General features: G+C 47.8%; 1 protein-coding gene across 1 annotated transcript in view; it reads left to right on the plus strand.

Annotated features, from left to right (window-relative positions):
- Positions 1-22,592, plus strand: part of BDH1 (3-hydroxybutyrate dehydrogenase 1) — a 36,114-nt gene extending 13,522 nt beyond the window's left edge. Inside the window, 9 exon segments of the mRNA XM_073804642.1 lie at positions 2,562-2,613; positions 2,616-2,636; positions 3,319-3,429; positions 3,528-3,701; positions 19,312-19,344; positions 19,346-19,461; positions 20,814-20,911; positions 20,914-21,191; positions 21,193-22,592. Of these exon segments, the coding sequence (XP_073660743.1) occupies positions 2,562-2,613; positions 2,616-2,636; positions 3,319-3,429; positions 3,528-3,701; positions 19,312-19,344; positions 19,346-19,461; positions 20,814-20,911; positions 20,914-21,191; positions 21,193-21,300 (991 nt within the window). The 3' untranslated portion in view covers positions 21,301-22,592.
- Positions 22,593-25,365: the final 2,773 nt, after the last annotated feature.

A 25,365-nucleotide genomic window follows, 5' to 3' on the forward strand; every position in this document is an offset into this window, starting at 1 on the left:
GAAACTTCCTAAACTTGATAAAGATCATCTATGAAAACCATGCAGCTAACATATTTCCTGGTGAAAGACTGAATGCCTTCTCCCTAAGATGGGAGCAGGGCAAGAATGTCCACTCTCACCACTGACTCACCATAGTGCAATGAGGAAGTGCAATAAAGCAAGAAAAGGAAATAAAAGTCATACAGGTTGTAAAAGAAGAAATAAAACTATCCCTATTTGCAGATTACATGATGGACTACATAGAAAATCCCAAGGAATCCACAGAGCACTCCTAGAACTAATAAGTGAGTTCAGCAGGACACAGGATACAAGATAACACGCACAAGTCAGTGTATTTCTATATCCTAGCAATGAACTGTGGATATCAAAATCTAAAATAATACCATTTACAATTGCTCAAAAGAATGAGTTACTTAGGTATAAATACAACAAATTATACAGGATTTGTACATTGAAAACGATACAATACTGATGAAAGAAATCAAAGATCTAAATAAATGGAGACCCACACTATGTTCAGGGTTTGAAAGACTCAAAAAAGTAAAGATGTTGACTTTCTCTAAATTGATATACAAGTTTAGCACAATTTCTGTCAAAATCCCAGTCAGATTTTTATAGAAAAAGACAAGATTGTTCTAAAATTTATATGAAAAGGCAAAGGAAATAGAATAGCAAAAACAATTTTGAAAAAGAAAAATAAGGTGGGAGCGCATAGCTCAATGAAACAGAGAATCCAGAAATAAAAGCACGTGGATATGCCCAACCAATATTTGACAAAGGTGCAAAAGCAATTCAATGGAGGAAAGATAACATTTTCAAAAAATGGTGCTGGAGCATGGATATTCATAGGCAAAAACAACCAACTTTGACTTATCTCACATTTTATACAAAAGTTAACTCACGATGGCTCATGGACTTAAATTATAAAACACAAGACTAGGGACTTCCCTGGAGGTCCAGTGGTTAAGACTCCGACCTTCCAATGCAAGGGACATGGGTTTGATCCTCGGTTGGGGAACTAAGATCCCACATGCCTCATGGTATGGCCAAAAAATGAAAAAACAGAAAAAAAAACCAACAACCCAAGACTGTAAATCTTTTAGAAAAAAACAGGAGAAAATCTTTGGGTTGGGGCATAGGCAAAGAGTTCTGAAACTTGACACCAAAATATGATTGATCCATAAAAGGAAAAATTGAATAATCAGACTTCATCAAAATGAAACACTGTTTCTCTACGTAAAGGTCCTGTTAAGAGGATGAAAAGACAAGTTATAGACTAGGAGAAAATATTTGCATACCACATATACAACAAAGGACTAGCATCTAGAACATATAAAGAACTCTCAGAACTCAATAGTGAAAGAACAAACACTCCAATTACAATAGAATATGATTTTAAAGAGACATTTTAATCAAAGGGGATATACTGATGGCAAATAAGCACATGGAAAGATTTTCAACATCATTAGCCATTAGAGAAATGCAAATTAAGACCACAGTGGATAGCTTTACACAGTTACCAGCATGGTTAAAATAAAAAATAGTGATACCACCAAATGCTGGCAAGGATATGGGGAAACTGGATCACTGCTGGGAATGTAGAATGCTATAGCCACTCTGGAAAACAGTTTAAAAGTTTCTTAAAAAACTGAACATGCAACTACCGTATGACCCAGCAATTGCTCTTCTGGGCATTTACCCAAGAGAAAAACAGGTTCACACAAAACCTGTACAGGAACGTTCCTGGCCGCTTTATTTGTAATAGCCCTAAATTGGAAGCAACCCAGATGGCCTTCAATAGTTGAATGGTTAAACGAACTGTGGTACAGGATACCATAGAATACAATTTAGCAATAAAAAGGAACAAATTATTGATACATGCGACAATAGACAATCAGATGAATCTCTAGGGAATTACGGTGCATGAAAAAAGCCAATTCCAAAAGGTTAATATTCTATGACTCCATTCTTGAAATGACAGAATTATAGAGGTGGAGAACAGATTAGTGGTTAAAGAGGATGTGGGAGTGGGTGTGGCTATAAAAGGATAACACAAAGGATCCTTGTGGTGGTGGAACTGTTCTGTATTTTCACTGCATATGTCAATATCCTGGTTGTGATATTGTACTAGAGTTTTGCAAGATGTTACCATTAGGGGAAATTGGGTAAAAGGTACAGGGCATCTCTCTGTGTTCTTAACTTCATGTGAATCTAGAATTATTTCAAAATAAAAAAACTATCAGGAAGCCATGTAAACCCTAAGGGTTAAGACGTTGCATTTGCAGAAGGCTTTGTTAACAGAGGTCTATCACTGGAAGGCTCTTCCTACACAGTGGCAAAAATGTCCACTGCAACTGCTGGCCCACTTTGTCCCAGACTAGTAACCTGTAGGAAACAGGCCCTCCTCCTAAGTGGTACCAGCAGGTTGTCCTCAGGGGTTTGGGGTGGGAGTAGTGAGTAGGGTGGGTACTGGTGCCTGAGGGCCTGTTGAGTTGCTTCCACCCCAGAACAGGGTCTGGTGTGACCACAGCCTCTGCTCATGGCTTTCTTTCCTCTTGCAGAGGCTCGCTGCTGTTCCACTCTGCCTCCTTTGTCCCTGTTGACCGTCGGACTTAGACGCTGCTTCAGTGAACCCAGTGAGTGGCAGCCCGGCTACCTGGGAGCTAGCCAGCTGGTCAGAGCCCTTCTCCCTGGGCTCCCAGGCCCTGATCCACCCTCAGAGTAAGGGCTTCTGTGCTTCGAGGGCACTCAGAGCCACTCTCTCACTCGCTGAACAACCCCTGCCCCATCAAATGAAGTTAGGGGTTAAGAGTTTAGACTCCGAAATCTCTCAGTCCTTCTTTCAGTTCCAGGTCTATCGCTAATTATGTTGGGCATTTTAAAATGTCTATTTCCTCACTTGTAACGTGATATAATTATCATACTTATTATATGGAGTTACCGTGAGAATTAAAATAATGCATGCACAGTGCCTTGCCCATGGTAGGTACTCAGTACTTGACGATGAAGATGACAGTGATGATGGTGATGGTGATGATGGTGATTGTAGATGAGGAAACTGAGGTCCAGAAAGAGGAGGTCACTTCCCCAAGCAATATTGCTAGTTGGTGGTAGAGTCTGGGTTAGAACCTGGTCTCTTGATTCTGAGTCCAAGCATTTCTACTATACCAGGATGCTTCTCCAAACAGCAAGAGACAAGTGGGGAGGGCCAGGCCTGGCCCACTCAGGAAGCCCTAATTTTTACTGCCCAGAGGAGACCTGGTCATTCAGCCCTCAGGATCCTGGGTTCCTAATGTGGGGTCTGACCTATTAAAACAGGTTGCCAGCAAAGCTGTCTTGGTCACAGGCTGTGACTCTGGATTTGGGTTCTCCTTGGCCAAGCATCTGCATTCAAAAGGCTTCCTTGTATTTGCTGGCTACTTGATGAAGGTAAGAGATGGGTCATCTTCATAATCATTGTCCTTTTTTTTTTTTTTTGCGGTACGCGGGCCTCTCACTGTTGTGGCCTCTCCCCTTGCGGAGCACAGGCTCCGGACACGCAGGCTCAGTGGCCATGGCTCACGGGCCTAACCACTCTGCGGCATGTGGGATCTTCCCGGACCGGGGCACGAACCTGTGTCCCCTGCATCGGCAGGCGGACTCTCAACCATTGCGCCACCAGGGAAGCCCATCATTGTCCTTTTATACATAGTCATTGTTTGGTAGGGTTTTAAAATTGCAATCAAATACATACAAAATAAAATTTACCATCTTAACCACTTTTAAGCGTACTGTTCAGCGGTGTTAAATATATTCACATTGTTGTACAACCATCACCTCCATCCATCCCCATAACACTTCACATCTTGCAAAACTGAAAGTCTATACCTAATATAAACAATAACTGCTCATTCTCCCCTCCCCTCCAGTCCCTGGCAACCACCATTACAATTTCTGTCTTTATGAATTTGACTACTCTAAGTACCTAATATAAGTGGACTCGTGCAGTATTTGTCTTTTTGTGACTGGCATAATGTCCTCAAGGTTCATCCATGCTGTAGCATATTACAGAATTTCCTTCCTTTTTAAGGCTGAGTAATATTCCACTGTGTGTATATGCCGTATATTGCTTATCCATTCATCTGTCAATGGACATTTGGGTTTCTTCTACATTTTAGCTATTGTGAATAATGCCGTTATGAACATGGGTGTACAAATATCTCTTCAAGATCCTGCTTTCGATTCTTTGAGGTATATACCCACAAGTAGAATTACTGGATCATATGATGATTTTATCTTAAATTGTTTGAGGAACTGCCACACTGTTTTCCACAGTGATTATACCATTCTACATTCCTACCAACAGTGCACAAAGGTTCCAATTTCTCTATATCCTTGCCAATACTTGTTGTTTTCTGGGGTTTTTTTGTGATAATAGTCATCATAATGGGTGTGAGGTAATATCTCATTGTAGTTTTGATTTGCATTTCCCTCATAATTTTTGATGTTGAGAACCTTTTCATGTGCCTACTGGCCATTCATAGATCTTCCTTGGAGAAACATCTATTGAAGTCCTTTGCCCATTTTTTTAACGGTATGTTTTTGTTGTTGTTTGTTGAGTTTTAGGAGTTCTCTATATATTCTGGATATTAAATCCTTATCAGATATGTGATTTGCAAATATTTTCTCCCACTCTGTGGGTTGCCTTTTTACTCTGGGGATAGTGTCTATGATATACAAAATTTAAAAATTTTTATGAAGTCTAATTTGCCTATTTTTAATTTTGTTACTTGCACCTTTGGTGTCATATCCAAGAAATCACTGCCAAATCCAATGTCATGAGGTTTTGCCCTGTGTTTCTTCTAAGAGTTTTATTGTTTTGGTCTTACATGTAGGTTCTTGATCCATTTTGAGTCAATTTTTGTGTGTGGTATTAGGTAAGGGTCCAACTTCATTCTTTTACATGTGGATATCCACTTTTCCCAGTACCACTTGTTGAAAAGACTGTCCTTTCCCCAGTGAGTGGTCAAGGTACACTTGTCAAAAATCATTTGACCATATATATGGGGGTTTATTTCTGGGCTCTCAATTCTATTCCATTTGTCTGTCTTTATGCCAGTACTAGACTATTTTGATTACTGTAGCTTTGTAGTAAGTTTTGAAATCAATAAGTCTGAGTCTTCCAGTTTTGTTCTTCTTTTTCAAGTTTGTTTTGGCTATTTGGAGTCCCTTGAGATTCCATATGAATTTTAGGATAGGTTTCTCTTGCTCTAAAAAAAACATCATTACGATTTTGACAGGTATTGGATTAAATCTGTGGATTGTTTTGGGTAGTATTGACATTTTAACAGTATTAAGTCATCCGATCCATGAACACAGGATGTGTTTCCATTTATTTCTTTCACCTTTAATTTCTTTCAGAAATGTTTTGTGGTTTTCATTGTGCAAGTCTTTCGCCTTCTTGGTTAAGCTAATTCCTAAGTATTTTATTCTTTTTTGATGCTATTGTCAATGGAATTGTTTTTGTCATTTCCTTTTCAGATTGTTCATTGTTTGTGTGTAGAAATGTGCCTGATTTTTGTGTGACTTTTATCCTGCTACTGTGCTGAATTCACTTGTTATTTCTAACAGGGTTTTACTTTTGTGGAATCTTTAGGGTTTTCTACATGTAAGATCATATCATCTGCAAGCAGATAGTTTTACTTCTTCCTTTCCAGTTTGGATATCTTTCATTTCTTTTTCTTGCCTAATTGCTCTGGCTACAACTTCCAGTAATATGTTGAATAGAAGTGGTTAGGTTGGCCAAAATCAACCGCAGTTTACTATCCATACAGTCTCCTGGAAGTTGCAAGCCTTCAACAGATTCTAGAATTCCAAAATAGTTACATTAGACAGATTCTGCCAGTGCACTTATTGTCTAGGTGGGGAGACAGATTCCTGGTGGTTCCTAGTCTGCCATCTTCCCAGAATCTTATTTCAAGCTGAGTATTTAATATCAGTACTGCCCAGAACCTGGGCCAGTGTTTGTAGTTGTTTTTTCATTGCCTTCCCAACAACTGGCTCATCTGTTGCTTACAACAGCTGATATCTTTTCCATTCACTTCAGTGTCTCTTGTTCTTCATAGCTTCATTCATTCATTCATTCATTCATTTGCCAAATGCCAATGATGTTCCTGACACTTTGCTAGATGCTGAAGAAGAGTAAGCCCTGATCTCTGTCCCCAAGGAGCATTTTCCAGTGGTGATGGGACAGCCATGCACAGACACAACTGGGAGAATTAGAGTGGAGAGTGTTCTCAGGGTTGTGCAAAGAATGTTTAATGAGAATGCACAGAAGGAAGGGATTGACTCTGGCATGACAAAAGGGGTGACATTTGTTCTGGGCCATGGAGAATGAATAATGCTGTCATAGGTGGAAACTGGGAGGAATGACCTGTCAGACAGAAGGAGTAACCTAACCATAGGCTTGGAAGTATGAGGCTCCACTGGGACTCATAAAGTGGAATTTAGGATGCATGAAAGGAAGCATTGGGACATGAAGCTGCAAAAGTAATTGGGAGACAATTCCCCTAATTTAGCAAGTTCTGCAACATTTACCACAATCCATTTTTAGAACATTTCCAGCTTTCAAAAATTTCCCTCTTGATCATTTGCACACCTACCCACACCTACCTCTAGTTCTAGGTAGCCACTGATTTCTGCCTCTTTAGATTTGCCTTTCTGGACTATTCAAATAAATGGAATCATACAATGAGTAGTCTTATGTGCCAGGTTTATTAGCATAATGTGTTTGAGATTCATTCATATTGTAGAATGTATCAGTAGTTCATTCCTTTTTACTACTGGTTGCTATTTTATTGTATGGATATGGTACATTAAAAAATTCACTAGTTGATAGATATTTGTATAAAAATGTTTGGATTTTTGGCCATTGTGACTAATGTCACTATGAACATTCACATACATGTCTCTGTGTAGACATGTGTTTTTACCTGGTTCCTTTTAATGGAATTTAGACACCAACATCTGGGCATTAGATGTTCTCATTGCTAATGGGGCATTGCTGCTCCTTGATCTCCTCAGCGGACGAAGCTAGAAGACGTATATATAATCATACCCACATATATACATATACCCACACTATATCTATTTATATCTATCTCCTATATACATTTCCTATAAATATCACACTCACACACACACAGTTCATGAGGTTATACTGACCTATTCCAATTCAACACAACAGCATTCTTCCTGCTTCCCTCATTCCATATTTGTTTCTTCTTTTCCTGCAGTTAGCATGCTGATTCCCAACTATATTGATATATTTACTAATTTAGTTAATCCTACAATATATACACAAATGCTTCAGAATTGCTACATTCATACCATTACAAACAGCAAAGCTACTAAATTGTTGTGTCAGGCCAGATCCTGCAAGAAGCAGGTGCCAAAATAGGATTCGATGTACAAGAGCTTGATCTAGGGAATGCCTGTAATGGCTAAAGGGCAGAGAGCAGGAAAAGTCAGGGCAATCCTTTAGACTGCAATGCAGGTCTGTGAAAAGAGGAATAGGTAGGCGCAGGTCAGACTGCAGTTCAGTCTGAGAGTCTCGGCTGGGACGATGGGGACGTCCCCAGCAAAGGTTATTTGTTAGAGGAGACCTGCCTTGGGCAGGAATGGCCCTGTACTTTTGTCATGCTTGGCCATTGGCTGAGAGTAACTCAGGCACATATGACCGTGGCCATGGCATTCATGCCGCAGTGGATCTGAAGTTGCGGCAGCTGGAGACCTTCTGTCAGCTGCTCCCACAGCAGGTTGTCCTGAAAGGAAGTCTACTGTGGCCACCACAGTAGAGCTTAAGATTTCTTTAAAGTGTTTTTTGTCTATTGACCAAAGGTATACAAAGCACTGTGTTTAAAGTTACTTGGATTAATTATTATTAATTTGAAAAAGTTTGATTCATTTGTTTGTATTTTGTTCCCCCTATTCTTCTTGATTTATTTAATCTTAGAAGATATAAAACATTAACAAGTATCTAAAGTCAAAATTATATAAAAAGGTAAACTCAAAGTAGTGTTACTCTCCCACCTCCTATTTTTTTCTACTCCACTCCATTCTTTCATTTCCCCCTTCTTACACAAATGTGTATACTCTTTTGTACTTAAGAAACTTACCAATATAGCTTGGAAACCACTCCATGTGAATTCACAGAGATCTTCCTCACTTTTTTTAAACAGCATCATAGTAGTCCATTGTGTGGGTGGACCATAGTTTACTGCACTGGTTTCCTATATACGCATGAGCATTTAGGTTGTTTTCCAATATCTTGCAATTACAAATAATGCCACAATGAATAACCTTGTGAGTATGTATTTTTCACATATTTTTTGGAGGTTTACCTTTAGGGTAAATTCCTAGGAATGAGATTACTCTTAGGTCAAAGGGTTAATGAAATAAGTCATCATTTTAAAAGATATCCCCCAATTTCCTATCATAGGGGTTGTGTAGTTTTATATTCCCACCAGTAATGTATGAGAATACCTGTTTCTGCATACTTTCACCAACAGAGTGTACTTCAAACTTTTGATTTTTGCCAATCTGTTAGGTGAGAAATGTATCTCAATATAGTTTTAATTTGTATTTCTCTTACTGTGAGTGCTTCTTTTACTGTTCTTTAAAGGCATGATCCAGAAGTTGCACATATAGCACCCATGCTGTCACTCTATTGGGCAGAGCTTAGTCACATGGCCTACCTGACTGCTAGGGATTCTGGGAAATGTAATTGGTATTCTGAAACAATATGTACCCTGCTTTAAGTCAGGGGTTTTACTGCTATAGAAGAAAGGAAGAATGGGTATTCAGGACAACTTGCTGTCTCTGCTCAGTGGATGAGACATTTTTCTTTATTTTGAAGGCAGTAGGAACCCTGGGAAGGAATTTTTTTTTTACTAGGTTTAATATCTATAAAACAGTATCTGTTCAATGTAAAAAATTCAAGAATATGAACAAGTATAAATAGTAAAGTAATTTGCATTGTCATGGTCTGAACATATTTCTAGATCAGAGAAGAGTTTGTCCTTTTAATTTTTACTTATTTTGCATTATGGAAGTAGTACATATTCCTAATAGATTCAAACAATACAGAAATATGTGGTGTAAAAAAGTGAAGTCTTTTCATTTCAGTCTCTTGCCCCAAAGTAACTGCAATCCATCTGTGCACTGTATTTCTTACTTTTGTTATTATAAACGAAGCCACAGTGAATAGTCTTGCACCTACCTTTCATTAGTAATTCTTAGGAAAAATTTCTAGATGTGAAAGTGCTAGGTGGAAAGGTGTGCAGACTTTAGAATTTATTCAAATCTGCCAAAGTGCTCCCCTCGAAATCTTTACCAGTGCCTACTCCCTCTAATGGTGAAGGGATTTGGGGGGAAATGGGTGTGGCCATGCTTAAGGTTGGGTTCTCTGTATAATGTGGACCTGCCTTAACAGGTCCTGGCAGGAGTCGTGATGCCTCAAAACGCTTTGTGCCTTCAAAATTCCTCATTCATATATTCAGCACCTGTGCCATTGTGCGGGCCTGTCCAGGGACAAGGTGGGAGCACACCTGGACCTAATGCTGCAGAGGAGCTTTCGAGAGGGAGTCAGGGCCTTGGGTGCTAGTCCTAGATCAGCCACTAACCTGGGAACTCGGCAAGCACTTCGCCTCCCCAAGCCCCAGTCTGCTCTTACTTATAACGAGAGAGTCCGACTGGGTGATCTTAGGTCCTTCCACTCCTGCAGCGGTGATTTTATGAGTTAGTGACACGTACTTTGAGGAGAATACCAGGCAAATCACTGCCAGGTTATGTCTGGTGGTGTCTACCTCTTGACTATTACGGTGTCATGGTCTGTCTGTTCTGGTTAAGAGCTAGAGGGGGCAGAAGTCACTAGAGGTCTGAACTAGTTATGCAAACCAGAAAATGGTCAGATCCATTAGGGACTATGGATAAAGTGCTGCAGGAGTTGAAAATGGGAGCTTAGTCTTCCAAGCTGGTTCTGAGATGTTAAGCCACATGATAGATTCTAGCTACCTCTGCCAAACACTCTGCCTGCTCTTATTTAGTTACCCCTCCTCTTGTGCTTCAGATCTCAGTGCCTCAGGCCAGCTCAGGGACTTGGCTCCACCGGATAGGTGTCTCCACCCTCCCACATCATTAACCCCTCACTCTCTACCAAATCACTTTGGCACATGTACATGCGTGTGCGCACACACACACCACGACACAACACTTCCTGTGTGTGCTACCACCCCATTTCTTTGCTTTCCTTTATAGAAAAGCACCCCGAGAGGGTTTCTTGTACTAGATATTTTCATTTACTTTCCATTTTTTTCCCCAACCTAGTTAGATGGGGCTTTTGCTCCTACCACTCTGTTTATTTGTTTATTCACCAAAAGATGTTTATTGAGCACCTGCTATGATCCAACAACATTCTCTGTTGGAGCTACAGCATGTACCAATTCAGTGACAGGTTCTTGCCCTGTGGAGTTTATGTGGGGGGAGGAGATAGACAAGGAATACAGTAAGTAAGTAAATTGCTTCTCTGTGGGATGATAAATAAAGCAGGAAAAGAAGATGGAGGGTGAATGTGGTGGAAGGGTTTTAAAGAGGGAAGAAGGACTTCACTGAGAAGTGAGGGAGCAAATCATGCAGATGCGTGTGGGAAAAGGGGACGGCCAAGCCAAAACCCCCAAGAAGAGTGTGTGCCTGGGGGGATAGAGAAACAGCAGGAGGCCTCTGTGGCTGAAGCCCAATAAGTGAGAGGGGCGCAGTGTGAATGAGCATGGGTGGTGGTAGCGGGAAGATTTGTATCGGAGGAGGAAAAGATTGCCTCTCTGGGAGCGCAGGGAAGGCTTGGTGGGCCAAGATGGCATTTCATCACCATCTGTAAGGACGAACAGGAGCTGCCCGTGATGGGCGGAGGTGGCATATCCAGACATCACTGGTACTTTGAGGTAGCTGAAGCCTAGTGCCCTTGTGGAGGAAGAGGAAGGCAGGACCAGACCAGGCGGGGCTCTGAATGCCTCTGATATGGCTTTTATCAAGGATGCCAGCAGCCCCTATTTTGTCAGATCCATTGGCTACTTCTCAGACCATTTTCATACGCAACCTATCAGCAGCTTTGACCAAACAAACCACTCTCGCTTGTGACGCTTTGTTTCCTGACTTTGTGGACACCCTGCACTCTTGGTTTTTCTCCATCTCCTTTGCTGGCTCCTCCTTTGGCTCATCCTGTAATATTACAACACTCCAGACTTGTTCCTCTTGTCACCATGTTTCTAATACGTGTGATAGATACTCACATATAATATGTGCTGAGTGTCCTCACATTCTGCCTTGAGGTGCTAGACTGCCTAACGATAAATGCTGAGAGACTGTGAAACCTTTCTGCTGGGACTAGCCCATGACCTGCCTCGATGCTGTAATAAATTGAGGTAGAAGAGGTTGCAAGATTGGAAAGAGTAGTTAGGGTGCTGTGCTGTTTTCCCTCTGGTCTCAACTAAAATGAGGTGGGCTTCAAGAGAACTTACTTGGAGAACTTACATTTTGTGCCTTGGAGTTTGGAGGTCACAAAATGGTGTGTTAGTGTTTACCAAAAGAAGTCTAAAAGCCCCCAAATGAGGGTGGAGTGGCTCATCTGGAAGCAGAGCAAAGAGAGCCCCTAGAGAGAGGGCTGTCCTTCTACCCAGGCAGGACACTGCCGCCTGGACCTGATATGCACAATGGGAGAGCTGCCTGGAGTCATCTTAAGGGCACCTGTGCAGTGAGACCTCTAGGAGGGTGCGTGTGACTCAGCCAGAAGGGTGTCCCACTGAAACGCCCAGGCTGAGGGAGGAGATGCCCAGGTAGAGGAGGGAATGGTCCAGTGGAAGGATCTCTGCGGAAACCACAAAAGTGTCCCACGAAGGGAGGACCAGCTCTTGAGCACCTGCTGTCCCAGGGCTCCAAGAGCAGACAACAGTGGCACCACCCTCAGAAGACTACATCTTGCCCCTTCATTAGCCAGCCCCTGCATCCAGCCCTGGAAGGGTCAGAGATTAAGGAATAGGAGAGGACGGCGAACTTGAAAATAGTGAGAAGGCCAGCTTCCAGCCCTGCTACCTGGCACCCCACTTCCACTTCCCACAGCCCTGCCAGGCCTGGGTCAGGGCAGGCTCTAAACTGGATATAAATTGTTGTGGTTTTTTTAAATTTTATTTTATTTTATTTATTTTTTTATACAGCAGATTCTTATTAGTCATCCATTTTATACATATCAGTGTATACATGTCAATCCCAATCTCCCAATTCATCACACCACCACCACCCGCCCCCGCCACTTTCCCCCCTTGGTGTCCATACGTTTGTTCTCTACATCTGTGTCTGTATTTCTGCCCTGCAATCGAGTTCATCTGTACCATTTTTCTAGGTTCCACATATATGCTTTAATATACGATATTTGTTTTTCTCTTTCTGACTTACTTCACTCTGTATGACAGTCTCTAGATCCAAACTGGATATAAGTTTGAGAGTTTGGGTATTCAAGCCAGACTGGACAGGAGTTATTTGATTAGTAGACTGAACTGGACTCCCTGCCAAGACAAAGAGGTTCTCTGTTATCTGAGAATGAGTGGAAAAGCTACAAGACTTGCCTGAAATTTCATCCAGGGGTGGTAAAGTAGCTTACAGACGAAGTTTAAAGGGATAGTGAAAGAAGTGGGTTTATCAATAAACCGGTTACACAGGCACCAACACAGTAGGACCAAATGCTTGTCCCTGAGCAGCAAGACAGACATGGACAAAGACAGAAACCCTGGAGCCAGGGAGGCAGTGTGGCCCGGGCAGTGCAGCCTGGGCCCCGGGACAGGTGGATCCGGAAGGGGACAGACTGCCATAGTCTGCGGGCTGCGGGCTGGGGGGGGTTGGGACAGCTGGAGGCAAACTGACAGCAGGACGTGCAGGCTGCTCAGAGGCAGATGAGGACTCCTGGGAGGAATGTCTGGAGAAGGTAGGAGGGTGGGGTTTCTCTCCTGGGGCCTGAATGCTGAGCCTGAAGCTGTGGGCTGTGAGACTAACCCCCGGTTTCCTCTGTGAGAAGGCTCTTAGCTGCCAAGCTAAGTTCCTGCCGGGACCCTGGCCTAGAGTGAGGGGCTTCCCCGGGAACTGCAGGGACATTGGCTTGATGCTGGCAGGAGGCACAGGAGAGGTCTGGCGTGGGGCCCGAGAGCTGCTGCCAGATGGCAGCAGGGTTAACGAAGTCCAGAGGAGGAAATGTCACTCAGCTCTCGATAGCAGCTGGAATCCATACTATCGGGAGTAGACATCAGCGTCCCTCGGAGACTCAGGCCACGTGGGCTCTACCCCAAGGGGCATTTGAGGAACCACGATATGAAGACTGAATTAAAACAAGATATGTGTTTTCCTAATGTCCACGTGCTGTCTGTGGGAAAGAGAGGTGTCTGTGGGCACCAGCCCCTCCAGCCTCTGGACTTGAAGATGGCGTCCAGGGAGCTCTTCTCTGGTGCAGCCCTCTGTGGGGACGGCAGCAGGAGCTCCAGGCTCATCTGCTCCCCCATAGCTGGAACACCATGTCGTTTGGGAAGACTGGCACACCAGCGGGGTTCAGCGTGGACTGAGCCTCACACCTGGCTGCTCTGTGCAGAGGTGACGCTGGATGTGGCTGGCATTCCTGGTGCTACACCGTGCTGCTTCTTCCAGGGCCACTGGGGAGGCCCCCTGGAGAACCTGGGGTTAGGGTCCTCCTGGTTCAAACCACTGACACTCAGCCCAACCTGCAGAGAACTTTCCGCCGGTGTATGCTGACCATCCTCGTGCTTCCCGCCCTGGCCTTCCTGGGGATGTTTGTTTCGGTACCAGATGTAGCCCAGGCAAGCCCTCGGCTGACAGTAGGCATTTCTCCATCACTTCATCCTCTGGCAGCTACTCCTTTCCTCTCATAAGATGCATCACTGTTCTGTAGACCACTGAGAAAAGTCACTACCAATTAAATTATGACTGACAGTGTTTGATTTTCACATCGATCGTAGCTCATCCCTGTGGTGAAAAAAGTATGTGTCATAGAATCCAGGAAATATGGTAATACAACCTGCTTAGGGCGTGAGGACTAATGAGATAATGCATGCCCAATGCTTAGCACAGTGTGAAGCACAGTAAACAATAAATGGTGTCTAGTTCATTCAAATCCTCCAGCAGCTCACCCCTGACCCCAAGCAGACCACTGCCCACCTCTCCTGCCTCATGTCCCACCACTTCCTCTGCCTCTGCCCTGCCTGCAGTGGCTTACGGCAGGACCGTAGTGCCCCTCCTCCTGAAGTGCCCCATCCCCAGGCCCCCTCTTGTTAATGTCCTCAGCTGGCACTGCCTTCGGAGGCTCTTCCCTGCCCACCCCACCTTCTGTGCAGCCTCCCACCTCCCACAAGCTTTCATACAGCAAAGTCACCCCGTATTCTTTGCTTACCCATCTGCCTCCTTCCCTAAAACTTGACTCTTTGCGAACAGAGGCTGAGTTATTTATTTTTGTGTCTGTGTTCTTAGCACAGTGCTGGAACATGACAGAGGCCCAAGAAATGTTTGCTGAGTGAATGACACTTTTCTCCTGTTTAATAATACCTGAATTTGCATAGAGCTTTGTCATATAACAGGTTTTTTTAAAAAGCAATTTCGTCATTGCATTAACCTGAGCAGGTCAGGACAGGTGGCGATGCCCTTATTTCCAACTGTAGCTGGAACAACTGGGCACCTTTTAAGGGATGCACCTGAGTACACAGACCCTGGTTCTTGTTGTCCTCTGCCGCCAGGGCAGAATCACCTCCATTCCCTGTACTAGTCTGGCCAGTTAGCCTAACCGGGCAAGGCAGGGAGGACCCTGGGTTGCAGGGGGAAGCACTCACCCCCTGCCCTTGGATTGGGCTTAAACCCCAGCACCACCCTGACACACAAACCTTTCCCTGCTGCTTTTTTCTGCTCGATGCATTTCAGGAAGGGTTGTTAAACCACTCACCATGACCTTACTTAACCAATACTGCATTTTTTGGAAGAAAGATGTGAAGATTTTTAGGTCTGAAAAAGAAAATAAATCTGTCAGATACGTGGTTGTACATGTCTCTCTCTCCCTCTTTCTCTCTCTTCCTGCCCCCCCTCCCAACTGTCTTTCCTGGTAAAACAGCACAAATTCCCGCCTTCTCAGGCAATACTGTCTTTGACCTCCAGGTGGTGCCCTCCCTGAGCTTTCAGACCAGATGCTTTTCCTAAGCTGGTGGCCGCTCTGACTCGTACTCCACCCATCGACCCCAGCAGGAACCTTCCGGGAGACAAGTGCATTCTCCCCACTCCCATTGCCCGCACCGTGGAGGGCACATTTTGATGGCGAGTTTGATGCCTTTCACCCTGGCTCTGTGGAACAGTTGCTGCCAAAGCCAGGGGAGCCAGCCGTGGTGGTGAGATGAAGGGCGTTGTCCGATTAGAGCTGGTGAGCCATCTGCCACGAGCCCCTTTGCTCCCCAGCAGGGCTCTGAGGGACTGGACATCCAGAGCCTGTAACCAGCCCTCTCCTCCCCACTGCAGGGAAAGGCCAAGTGAGTAGACCAACGAGCAGGCTGTGGGCCTGGCCTGATCTTGAAACCATCCCTTATCTTGCATTCAGTAAACATTTATTGAGTGCCTACTGTATACTTGGTAGTGTGCTGAGCACCCGAAAGGGTTTGAGCGGGGAGGAGAAGTTTGTAGCTGGGCACCAGCCAAGTGGAAGTCAGTGGCTTCACGGTGGGACCTATGAGGAACAGTTATAGCACTGGAGACATTATGCCACGGACAGGGAAGTCCCTACATCTGGGGCACCCTTGGTCTGGGAGTGAGAAGACTGGAGTTACTCTGGGCTTAGCCTCTTACTAGAAGTGTGATCTTGGGCTTGTCCCTTCACCTGTGAGGGTCTCAGCTTGTCCATCTGTGAGGCTCACATGTCAATCTGACCATGGCAGGGGCATTTCAACTAAAGCTGCTCTCAGGCTGAGGGGCAGGGGAGCTGAGCAGAGCCAGGAAGCAGTGGAGGCAGGAGGGGCTGTGATGTCAGAGGAGTGGCAGGCTGTTTAGGCTCAGAGAGGGCAGAGTCCTTGGTGGAGAGTGGGTGAGAAACATGGGAAAGGAGGCCTCGCACGCCCCACTCCGGAAGGGAAGCATAGGAGCAGGAAGTGGTTGACTGAGGAGGAGAGTCTGCCGGAGGGGGTCAGATCAGGATGGAGGAGGAGGAAAGAGACTGTGACAGGGAGACCCGGGAGGGCTTCTCCAACAACACAGGAGGGAGGCAACAGGGACCCAAACTAACGCTGTAGACACAGGAAAGAAGGCACCGATTCTGAGGACGCAGCAAAGGAAGGCAACAGCAGAACAGGGTTAAGTGCCAGGGCTGTGTCCTCACACAGACCTGGGTCCTAATGCCGTCCTGTCCACTGGTTAGCTGGGTGACACTGAGCAAGGTGCTTAACCTCTCTGAGCCTCAGTTGCCTCATCCAGATATGGAACAATTTAGTATCTATCGTACTTTTTTATAGGTTGGTTGTGAGGATCAGGAGAATGAATGGATGCAAAGTGCCTAGTTCAGGGCCTGGCAGCTGTCCTTTTGATCTTTCTCAGTAATATTAATAGTACTCTTGACTCATTAGATGGGGAAGAGACAAAGGGGCTGGAGGAGTTGAAGATGACAGTGAAACTATTAGCAAGCAAGAGGAGCAGGCTTGGGCCACTGGGCGCTTGGTGTGTTGGTTGGTTAGGATGAGTTGGGGACCTGTGGGACATGCAGGTAAGAGCGATGGTCTGGAGGAGGAGGTGGGGTTGGGAGGAGCCATGACTCCCCGGGGGTACATTGGAACAGTTACTCGGAGGTGGCGATGGGGCCGTTGCAGGAGAACAACTGTCACCCAGACCAGCAGGAATGTCATGAGTTTATTCAGAATGCTGGCTGAGGACTCCAGTGAGCTCCTTCGTCCACAGACCGTTGCTACTTATCATGTCGTCAGAGTTGTGATCCAGGAACAGTGTGCTTCCACAGGTCAAGTTCAGTTAAACTTTTTTCGTTATCGGCGTCAGATGTAATTAAATTTTAGCTGGATAAAAGGACTGTATGTATTTTATGTTGTGTGATACTGTGCCATATGAATCAAACACAAAGCAGCTGGAAATTTCCATGAACATAAAGAAGAGGAGGCTGCCTAAGCATTGAGTGTCATCTGAGGGAAGGTGCACTAGGACAGGACATTGGGCGGCAGGTGGAAGAAAGGGGTCAGGGAAGATGGAGGAGATGCTTGGGTATCATTAATGCGAAGGGAGGAGTGAGGGTCAGGATGCATAAGTGGTGTAAGCACACCAGGTGCGGGGGGAGAGGTTGAGGCCAGTGAAGATGGCGGGGGTGAGGGATGAGGGAGACGTCCTTAGCATGGGCCGCCCTCGACACCCTGGAGCAGCATGGGGCTGGGACAGAGAGCTGGGAAACTGGAGAGTGTAGCTTGTGTTCTCAGAAGCCTGGCTATGGAGGGAAGGAGAGCAAGACGGTGGTGTGAGGGGGTAGCGTGATTAAGAAAAAGTTCTTTAGGATGTGGGGACATGGTATTTACAGACAAACATTTATTGAGCATCAGCTGTGTACAATGTTGAAGGGAGGGAGCCGGGGCAAGGGAGGAGTGGAAGTTGCATAAGAGAGAAAATGCATGGCTGATGGTGTGGAAGGTGGAGCGTGAAGTGGCAGCATTGACAATTGGTGAGAGGCCTTCTGCTTCTCCTGGTGACAGGAGTGGGGCAAAGACTTGCAGGGGACAGTCTGCAGTGGGGGGGGGGAGTGGCTGCGTGAGGTCAGCCCTGAGAGCTGAGCCGGGGGAGGCTTCGGCGTGGCCGCGTGGGGAGTGGGGGTGAGAGCGTCATGAGCACTTTGTTAACCAGCCATTTCCTTCCTCTAATAAATGACCTTAATTTTCCATAATTGAAGGAGAAGGCACCAGAGGTCAGTTGAGGAAGCTTTAATTTGGGTAACACGAAGTAAAGAAGCTAGAGACCAATTACTCTGTCATTTACACAGACTCATTTCCATGATTAACTAGGGGTGACGCAGGGCCAGAGTTCCCACAGGCAGGGGTCAGCCGGCCAGGAGGCAGCTCTGTCCTGAGGCTACGCCTTGGCAAGGAGCACCTTCATGGCCACGGGAGACTAAATCCTGAGGGATTCCACAAAGAAGAGGCAGGGCCCCGCCGTCCTGAGGCTCCAGCCCATCCAATGCTTACACCCAAAAGACAGCTCAGAGGGGGCCCTGCAGCACAAGGCTGCCTCCCCATTGCCCCGTCCCCCAGTTCAGCTCTGCCTCTGCCTCAGCCCCACTGGTCACACCAGAGCCAGGCTTCCCCCTTGGGTCCTCTGTTTCCCTAGCTGTGAGAGTAGTAATCAGGCTAAACGGACTCCAGTGATCCTTCTAGCACATAGTTCTCTGAGTCTACTTATCTGGCCCTTAGCTGGCCTTGCAGGAAGCAGTCAACCCAAGTACACTCAGAGAGTGTATGTTTGCTCTGACCCTGTACTGAGCCCCATGGGACCACACAAAGCTGAGGGGTGTTCGCTACCTGCAAAGACCAGGTGTGTCCATTGTTCATATTGATGAACAGCTTACCAGGTGCCAGGGGCTCACCACATGACACCCAGCCAATAGTGCATGGTTCACAGAGGATGGAGTAGCGGTTAGGAGGGTCTTGGCGTGGAGCTGGACTGGGGGCCCCACCCGACATCGAGGCTTGGCTGTGCCTCTAACTTGCTGTGTGACCTTGGACGCCGCATCCCCTCTCTGGTCCTCCAGAGAGGGCTTGGCCTGGAAGACTCCTGAGGTTCCCCTGGTTTCTGGCAAGAGGGAGAATACAAGTGAAGGCTCAGAGGCAGGAATGAATAAACAGGTGCCCAGGTGCAGGGAGTGGGATGAGACTGGGGGGAATAGGGTAGAAACGAGTGAGGTGAGGTGGGGCTCCAGGCTGGAGGAGGGCTGGGTCATGATGGGTCAGAGAGTCGCTGCAGGCAGAAGTGAGATGAGAATTGGACACGAGACTGAAGGGACGGTCACAGCCAGCCGCTTAGGCCTCTCCATCTCCTGTCATTCCTGGGTGACTCTAGAACGTGTCCCGAGAGCCTTGGACAAGAAGCTGGCAAGTTATGGGGGAAAGGAATGAAAGTGAGGAGGGGAATGGCCTGCAGGCTGATGGGTGATATCCAGAGGTCAAGCCCTGTGATGAGTGCGGTTCTGTCCCCTCCTGCCCACGCTTGTAGGGCCTGGTTAACAATGCGGGCATCTCAGCGTTTGGGGGATGTGGAGTTCACCAGCATGGAGACCTACAAGGAGGTGGTGGAAGTAAACCTCTGGGGCACAGTGCGGGGGACAAAACCCTTTCTCCCCCTCATTTAGAGGGCCACAGCTGAGTTGGAAAGGGACCTTCTTCCTGCCCCCTGGGCCTGCTCTACCTTTTCATCTTTGCTCAGAATGGAAATAGGTCTCATTAGACTCAACATCCACTGCCCTCACTGGCTGAGTGCATGACCCCCAGGGGCCACACTGGGCCGTGGATGGTGACCAGTGGGGGTGCCCTGGACGGGGGTGCAGAAAGGGATGTGTGATTTTCAGAAAGCAGAGCAGGTAAGAGGTCAGCAGTCTGCACCAAAGGCTAAAAGATTACATTTGTAATCCCCGTCTGGGAACCTAATCTAGACAAATAACCACCTTTGTGCACAGAGCTGTGTGTACACATCAGGTATGGACAGGGGTGTGGTTAAGAAAATGTTGGTACATCCATTCTATGGGTTACTATGCCATAGTTAACCAATGAGACAATTGTGGTAGTAGGTGAAAATAATAATAGTGATAATCAAGATTAGAAATTGCCGAAACAAACGCCCAAACCACGTTAGGTGGCCAAATGTAAGCAAACCACCTAAGTCACTGACTCAGATTTTCTCCCAATAGTAGCAAACGATTACGGCAAAAAGGGGAAGACCCATACCGTCCGTCCCAGTGTCCCAGCAATGACAGGAGGAACCCAGAGAGCAGCTGTAGGGTTTCGGAAGAAAACCCCAATCCTTCAGCAACTTCCAACATAGAGGTTTCTGAAAGGTGTCTCGTCACAGTGCCCAGGTGGGGCTGTGCCTTAACTTCCTGGGTGCACACCCAGGGCGAGTGGGTCTCAAGTCTGCCTGGGCTTACCGGGCAGGCTGGATGGCTCCTCCATCCCCTGCCCCACGGCTGGGAGAGGCTGTGGTCAGCTCCTAGCACCCCCAGGCGGGGCCTATGGGAGAGCTTCTCCAGCTCCCCACTCTCTCCCGGTGCCTGAGACTCTGTCCGCATGTCTTAGATCTGCAGTCAGGATCAGAACCCTGCCCCTGCCTGCCTGGCGACAGAGCCCGGCCAGGTGATAACAATTTGGGGTTACTGGCAATAGGAGAACATGGCAGGCGAGACAGAGCTCGCTGTGTGTTGCTCATTTTACTGTGCCCTCCCACTATGTAGGCCTGCTTTCCACTCTTTCCTCCTCCCCTGTCCTGCCTGGGAACAGCCAGCTACCCAGGAAATACCAGAGATGCTGACGCTGATGTGTGGGCCTGAGCTGGCCTTCATTATAAGCGAGGGGGCCCCCTGACCCTGGCTGGTTCAGAAGGCGGAGCCCCAGCCTGACAGGCCGCAAAATAGCTGTCGGGGGCCAGGAGGCTGGGTTCTGGCCAGACCTCCAGAAACATGCCAGGCCCCAGACCCTCTGCAGGTATTGTTGCATGAGCAGGAGTTTGCTGTCTTGCTCCGCAGGCTGCGTGGTCAACACCAATGGCATGCTGGGCCGCATGGCCCACGCGGCCGGCGCCCCGTACTGCATCACCAGGTTTGGGTGGCTTTCTCCGACTGCCTACGCTACGAGGTGCACCCACTGGGAGTGAAGGTCGGCGTGGTGGAACCCGGCAACTTCATCGCCACCACCAGCCTCCACGGCGCTGAGCGCATCCATGCCATCGCCAGTAAGATGTGGGACGAGCTGCCTGAGGGGGTGCGCAAGGACTACGGCAGGAAGTACTTTGACGAGAGGGTCGTGAAGATGGAGACCTACTGCAACAGCAGCTCCACGGACACGTCCCCCATCATCAGCGCTGTCACCCACACCCTGACCTCCGGCTACCCCCTGCGCTCGCTACCACCCCATGGACTACTGCTGTTGGGTGCGAATGCGGATCACGACCCACTTGCCCAGAGTGATCTCTGACAGGATCTACATACGCTGAGGAGTTTAGCACTGGCCTCTGTTGTGCAGCCCTCGGGGGAGGGAAGAGGACGGAGGGAGGGAGGGGGAGGGGCTTGTGTCATTACCTCTTGATTACCCACTTGTGGATTATCCCAGTCCAAGGAGGACCCACCACCAGTCTGAGCGTTAACCAGAGCAGGCAGCCCAGCTCAACTCGTGTGCCCAGTGAATGGCTCGGGCCTTCTCAACTGGGGTGCAGAGTGGTGGGCAGGGCCCACAAACCTCAGGGCAAACACGGTGAATCTGTCTTTCTGGAATTGATTTTATACAACGATTTTAGGTAGACATCTTTATATTAAAAACAGATTTATTATAAAATAGAATCCAAATCCTTTATATTTTAAAGCCAAAGCATCAGTTCAAAAAATTTATCTCAGGACTCCCCTGGCGGTCCAGCGGTTAAGACTTCGCCTTCCAGTTCAGGGGGTGCAGGTTCAATCCCTGGTCAGCTAAGATCCCACATGCATTGGGGCCAAAAAATCAAAACATGAAGCAGAAGCAATATTGTAATAAATTTAGTAAAGACTTTAAAGAAATGGTCCACATCAAAAAAATTTATCTCATTTGATCCTTAAACCAGCCTCATGAGTAAAAAGGGCAGCTTTTTTTTTTCTTTTGTACATGAAGAATTTTTGGCTCAAAGAGGATACATGAATTACCCTTTTATTGCTTATAAATCAATTTTGCTTATATTGCTTTATATAAAATATAAAGGTCCAAGTCGTGTGTTCCTGCCACTGCTGTAGAAACATTTCACATTTTATGTTCCGGGGCTGCTCTGGATCCAGTTATCTGAGGATCCTGTGATGAGCTCTATACCCTCACCTGGGCCATGTATACCATGTGCCCACCATGCACCTCTTTGCATGTCCTTGGTGCTGCTGTGTGCAGCCTGCAGCCAGTGATTCAGAGCTGAGTGGAGGGGGTGGCAACATTCTGGAGATTTCCATTTGAGGTTCTCCAGCTTATCTTAGGACAAACTTGTGTGGAGGTGCTCATTGGCTAAGAGGTAATTTGTTTCTGGTTTGGGTCTGCTTGGTCTTGCCTGGGGTGGGACCCCTGTTGATGGGACATTCTTGGCAGGAGCCGTGATACATAGGACGGGCACTGTGGCCTCTCCTCCCCCAGGGGTGGGTCCAGGTTCCCTGTCTGTCTCACCTGGTGCTTATACACACACACACACCTGTTCTATGGTGCTCAGGGTGGCCTTCATTGATGGCTCACCTCCCTTCTATGGACTTATTTTTAATTAAACCAGGTCACTGATCAGCAGAGTCTGTGTTATCACTTCTTGGGTTTGGGTTTTTGTTTTTTTTTAATAAATTTATTTATTTTACTTGTTTTAATTTTTGGCTGCGTTGGGTCTTCGTTGCTGCTCGCAGGCTTTCTCTAGGTATGGCGAGCGGGGGCTACTGTGCATTGCCGTGCACGGGCTTCTCATTGCGGTGGCTTCTCTTGTTGTGGAGCATGGGCTTTAGGCGTGCAGGCTTCAGTAGTTGTGGCTCGCGGGCTCTAGAGCACAGGCTCAGTAGTTGTGGCGCACGGGCTTAGTTGCTCTGTGGCATGTGGGATCTTCCTGGAGCAGGGCTTGAACTTGTGTACCCTGCACTGGCAGGCAGATTCTTAACCACTGCGCCACCAGGGAAGCCCTTGGGTTTGGGTTTGAAAGCTAGTATCCCTGCAATTGCCCAGAGCCTGCCTGTTTGGACCAAAACCAGGCAACACCCTCCTCCAGGTATCTGCAGGCCCTGGAACAGGTTCCTGAGTACCAGCCCTTCTGCCTCGCCCTGGAAGGGCCAGGCCTGCCGCTAGAGGGTGCCCTATCTCCTTTGCAGCCGGAGTGGCCTCAGCTCCTGATTTGGGAGCTCCCACCCAAACCTGAGGTCTCAAAGGGTTGGTGATTCCCCACCTTGGAAGTGGTCCAGGCACAAAGACACAAGGCCCCTTTAGAAACAACTCTTCCTTCTCTTCTAGTAGCTGCCTGGCTTAATCGTGGAGCCTGGTGCCAGGAGAAAGCAGAACCTGGAGAGCTGGAACCAGCCACGGGCCTCAGGCAGTGCCAAAGAAGAGGGGGTCTCACAACGAGAAAATTCAGCCTGTCTTTTGGGCTTTGATCCCCTCTGTCATCAAGCAGGGATGCCCCGCCCAGCTCCCTATCTGCACGGTGAGGCCCAGAGGGCCTGTGTGGATGACAGAGTGGGCAGGGAGACTGAAACCCTCCAGAGCCCAGGGAGGGACACTTGACGGTCATTGTAACAAGAAGAGCTTTTTGAATCACAAGGCTTGCCATTCAGAATCTCATTTTTATATCTCGGGAGATTTTGTTTCCATGCTTAATTTTATTAAAGGAAAATGTATGCAGAACTTGAAGTTACTCATGTGCATGGATGCCTGGGAACTGGCAGTAAAGGGAGATGGTCATACGCTCTGGGTCAGGATCAGCAGTAAACCGAACACTGGAGAAGACGCATCTGCGTCTGCTGGGACCATCAGGCGTTAAGTCAGGACGGCTAGGCTGGCCTGCAGGCTGCCCTGATTTTTAATTTTTATCCCAGTGATTGGAAAGCCCAGAGCAACTTCCCTCCAGATCATCTCAGTGCTAATGCTAATGAAAACCTCACAATTACTATTCATCTTTTGGCCGCTGAGAGCCTCCTTGGCGGCAGGTCTCATTTTGATCCTTACGAGAGACAGCTGAGGTGGGCAGAATAGAGGTGGTTGTTCCCATTTTATAAATGATATAACTGAGACCCAGAGAGGGGAAGTGACTCACCCAGCATCACAGTGGGTCTGAGCAGATCCAGGGCCAGCACGAAAGTCTCCTGAGTGGTGCTGTTCACCATCACCTCACTCTGTGGCCCCAGGAGCCCTGGGAGCCAGGTGGATGGGTCAGGGTCGCCTGGTACCTAGACCCTCACTGCCTGTCAGCAGAGCTGCCCCTGCCTGTGGGGGTGAGGGGAGGCTGCTACCTGCGCCCACTGTCTGGGGCTGCTGGGGACTAATGGTGTCCACGAGCACCACCTTGGGTGGCAGCATCGTCTCTAGCACCCTCCCCTTGGAAGGATTCGCTCAGTCGGTGAGGCCTGAGGACCCATCACCTGTTGTCTATTCAGGCCTGCAGCTCTGGGCCTGAGTCCCTTGGAGTATAACCCCATCTCCCAAGCAGCAGGTACCGGTCAGCTATGCAGGGCAGGGCACGAGTGAGCAGGCACCTGCACGGGGCCCTGGGCCAGGAACCAGGCATTCACTGTACCATTGGATCCTCCTCAAGGCCTCTGAGATGGAGGGGGGAGAGTCCTACACCCCAATCCCGCTCTGTCACCCCATGGTGTAATCTTGAGTAAGTGGCTGTGGTTCCAGGGCCTCCCTCGAGGCCTCAGGCAAGAGGAGGGGAAGCGTGCAGACAGAGCCTGGCACTGCGGGCGGGGTGTGTGGGCTGGACTCGGCTTGCACCTGGGACTTTGTCCAGTGGTACCTCTGTCTGTGGGGACCCACGGACGGGTGCCTTCAGCCCGCACTGCCCCTCCCTTGATGGCTGGAGGCTGGGTAAGGGCTTTATGCAAGATACTCCTGACGGTGCCTTGTTACAGAACACGTGCTGCGCTTTACACTCCACCCGGGGCCAAGGGCTGTGCAAGCAGGTGACAAGCCGGCCTGGCCCTCCCTGCCATGAGCTGCTCCGGGTGCCTCCGCTGCCCGGGGCGGTGGGCCCTGCCAGACTCCCCACTCGTGAGGCCTGCTCGTTTCCTGTATTTCAAGCGGGAACTGGCTCTGCAAAGCTGCACCAGGTCTTTCTGGCGCAGGTGCAGACACGAGCAAGCAGAGGCTCTCTCGGCTTACGTAGCGCCAGGCCCGGGCTGCCAGAGAGCAGCCAGACACACCTGTGCAGTGCTGGGCCCAGTCCGCAGCCAGCTCTGCCCCTCCTCTCCTCTGATTCTCACAGCAGCCTTGGGAGCCAGGCAGGCTGGGGTTATTTTCTCACTTTACACAAGAGGAAGCAAACTACCCCAAGTCTCTCACCAAGAGAGGGATAGAACCGGGTGGC

The sequence above is a fragment of the Tursiops truncatus genome, chromosome 4 (assembly GCF_011762595.2).
Source record: "Tursiops truncatus isolate mTurTru1 chromosome 4, mTurTru1.mat.Y, whole genome shotgun sequence".
NCBI lineage: Eukaryota > Metazoa > Chordata > Mammalia > Artiodactyla > Delphinidae > Tursiops > Tursiops truncatus.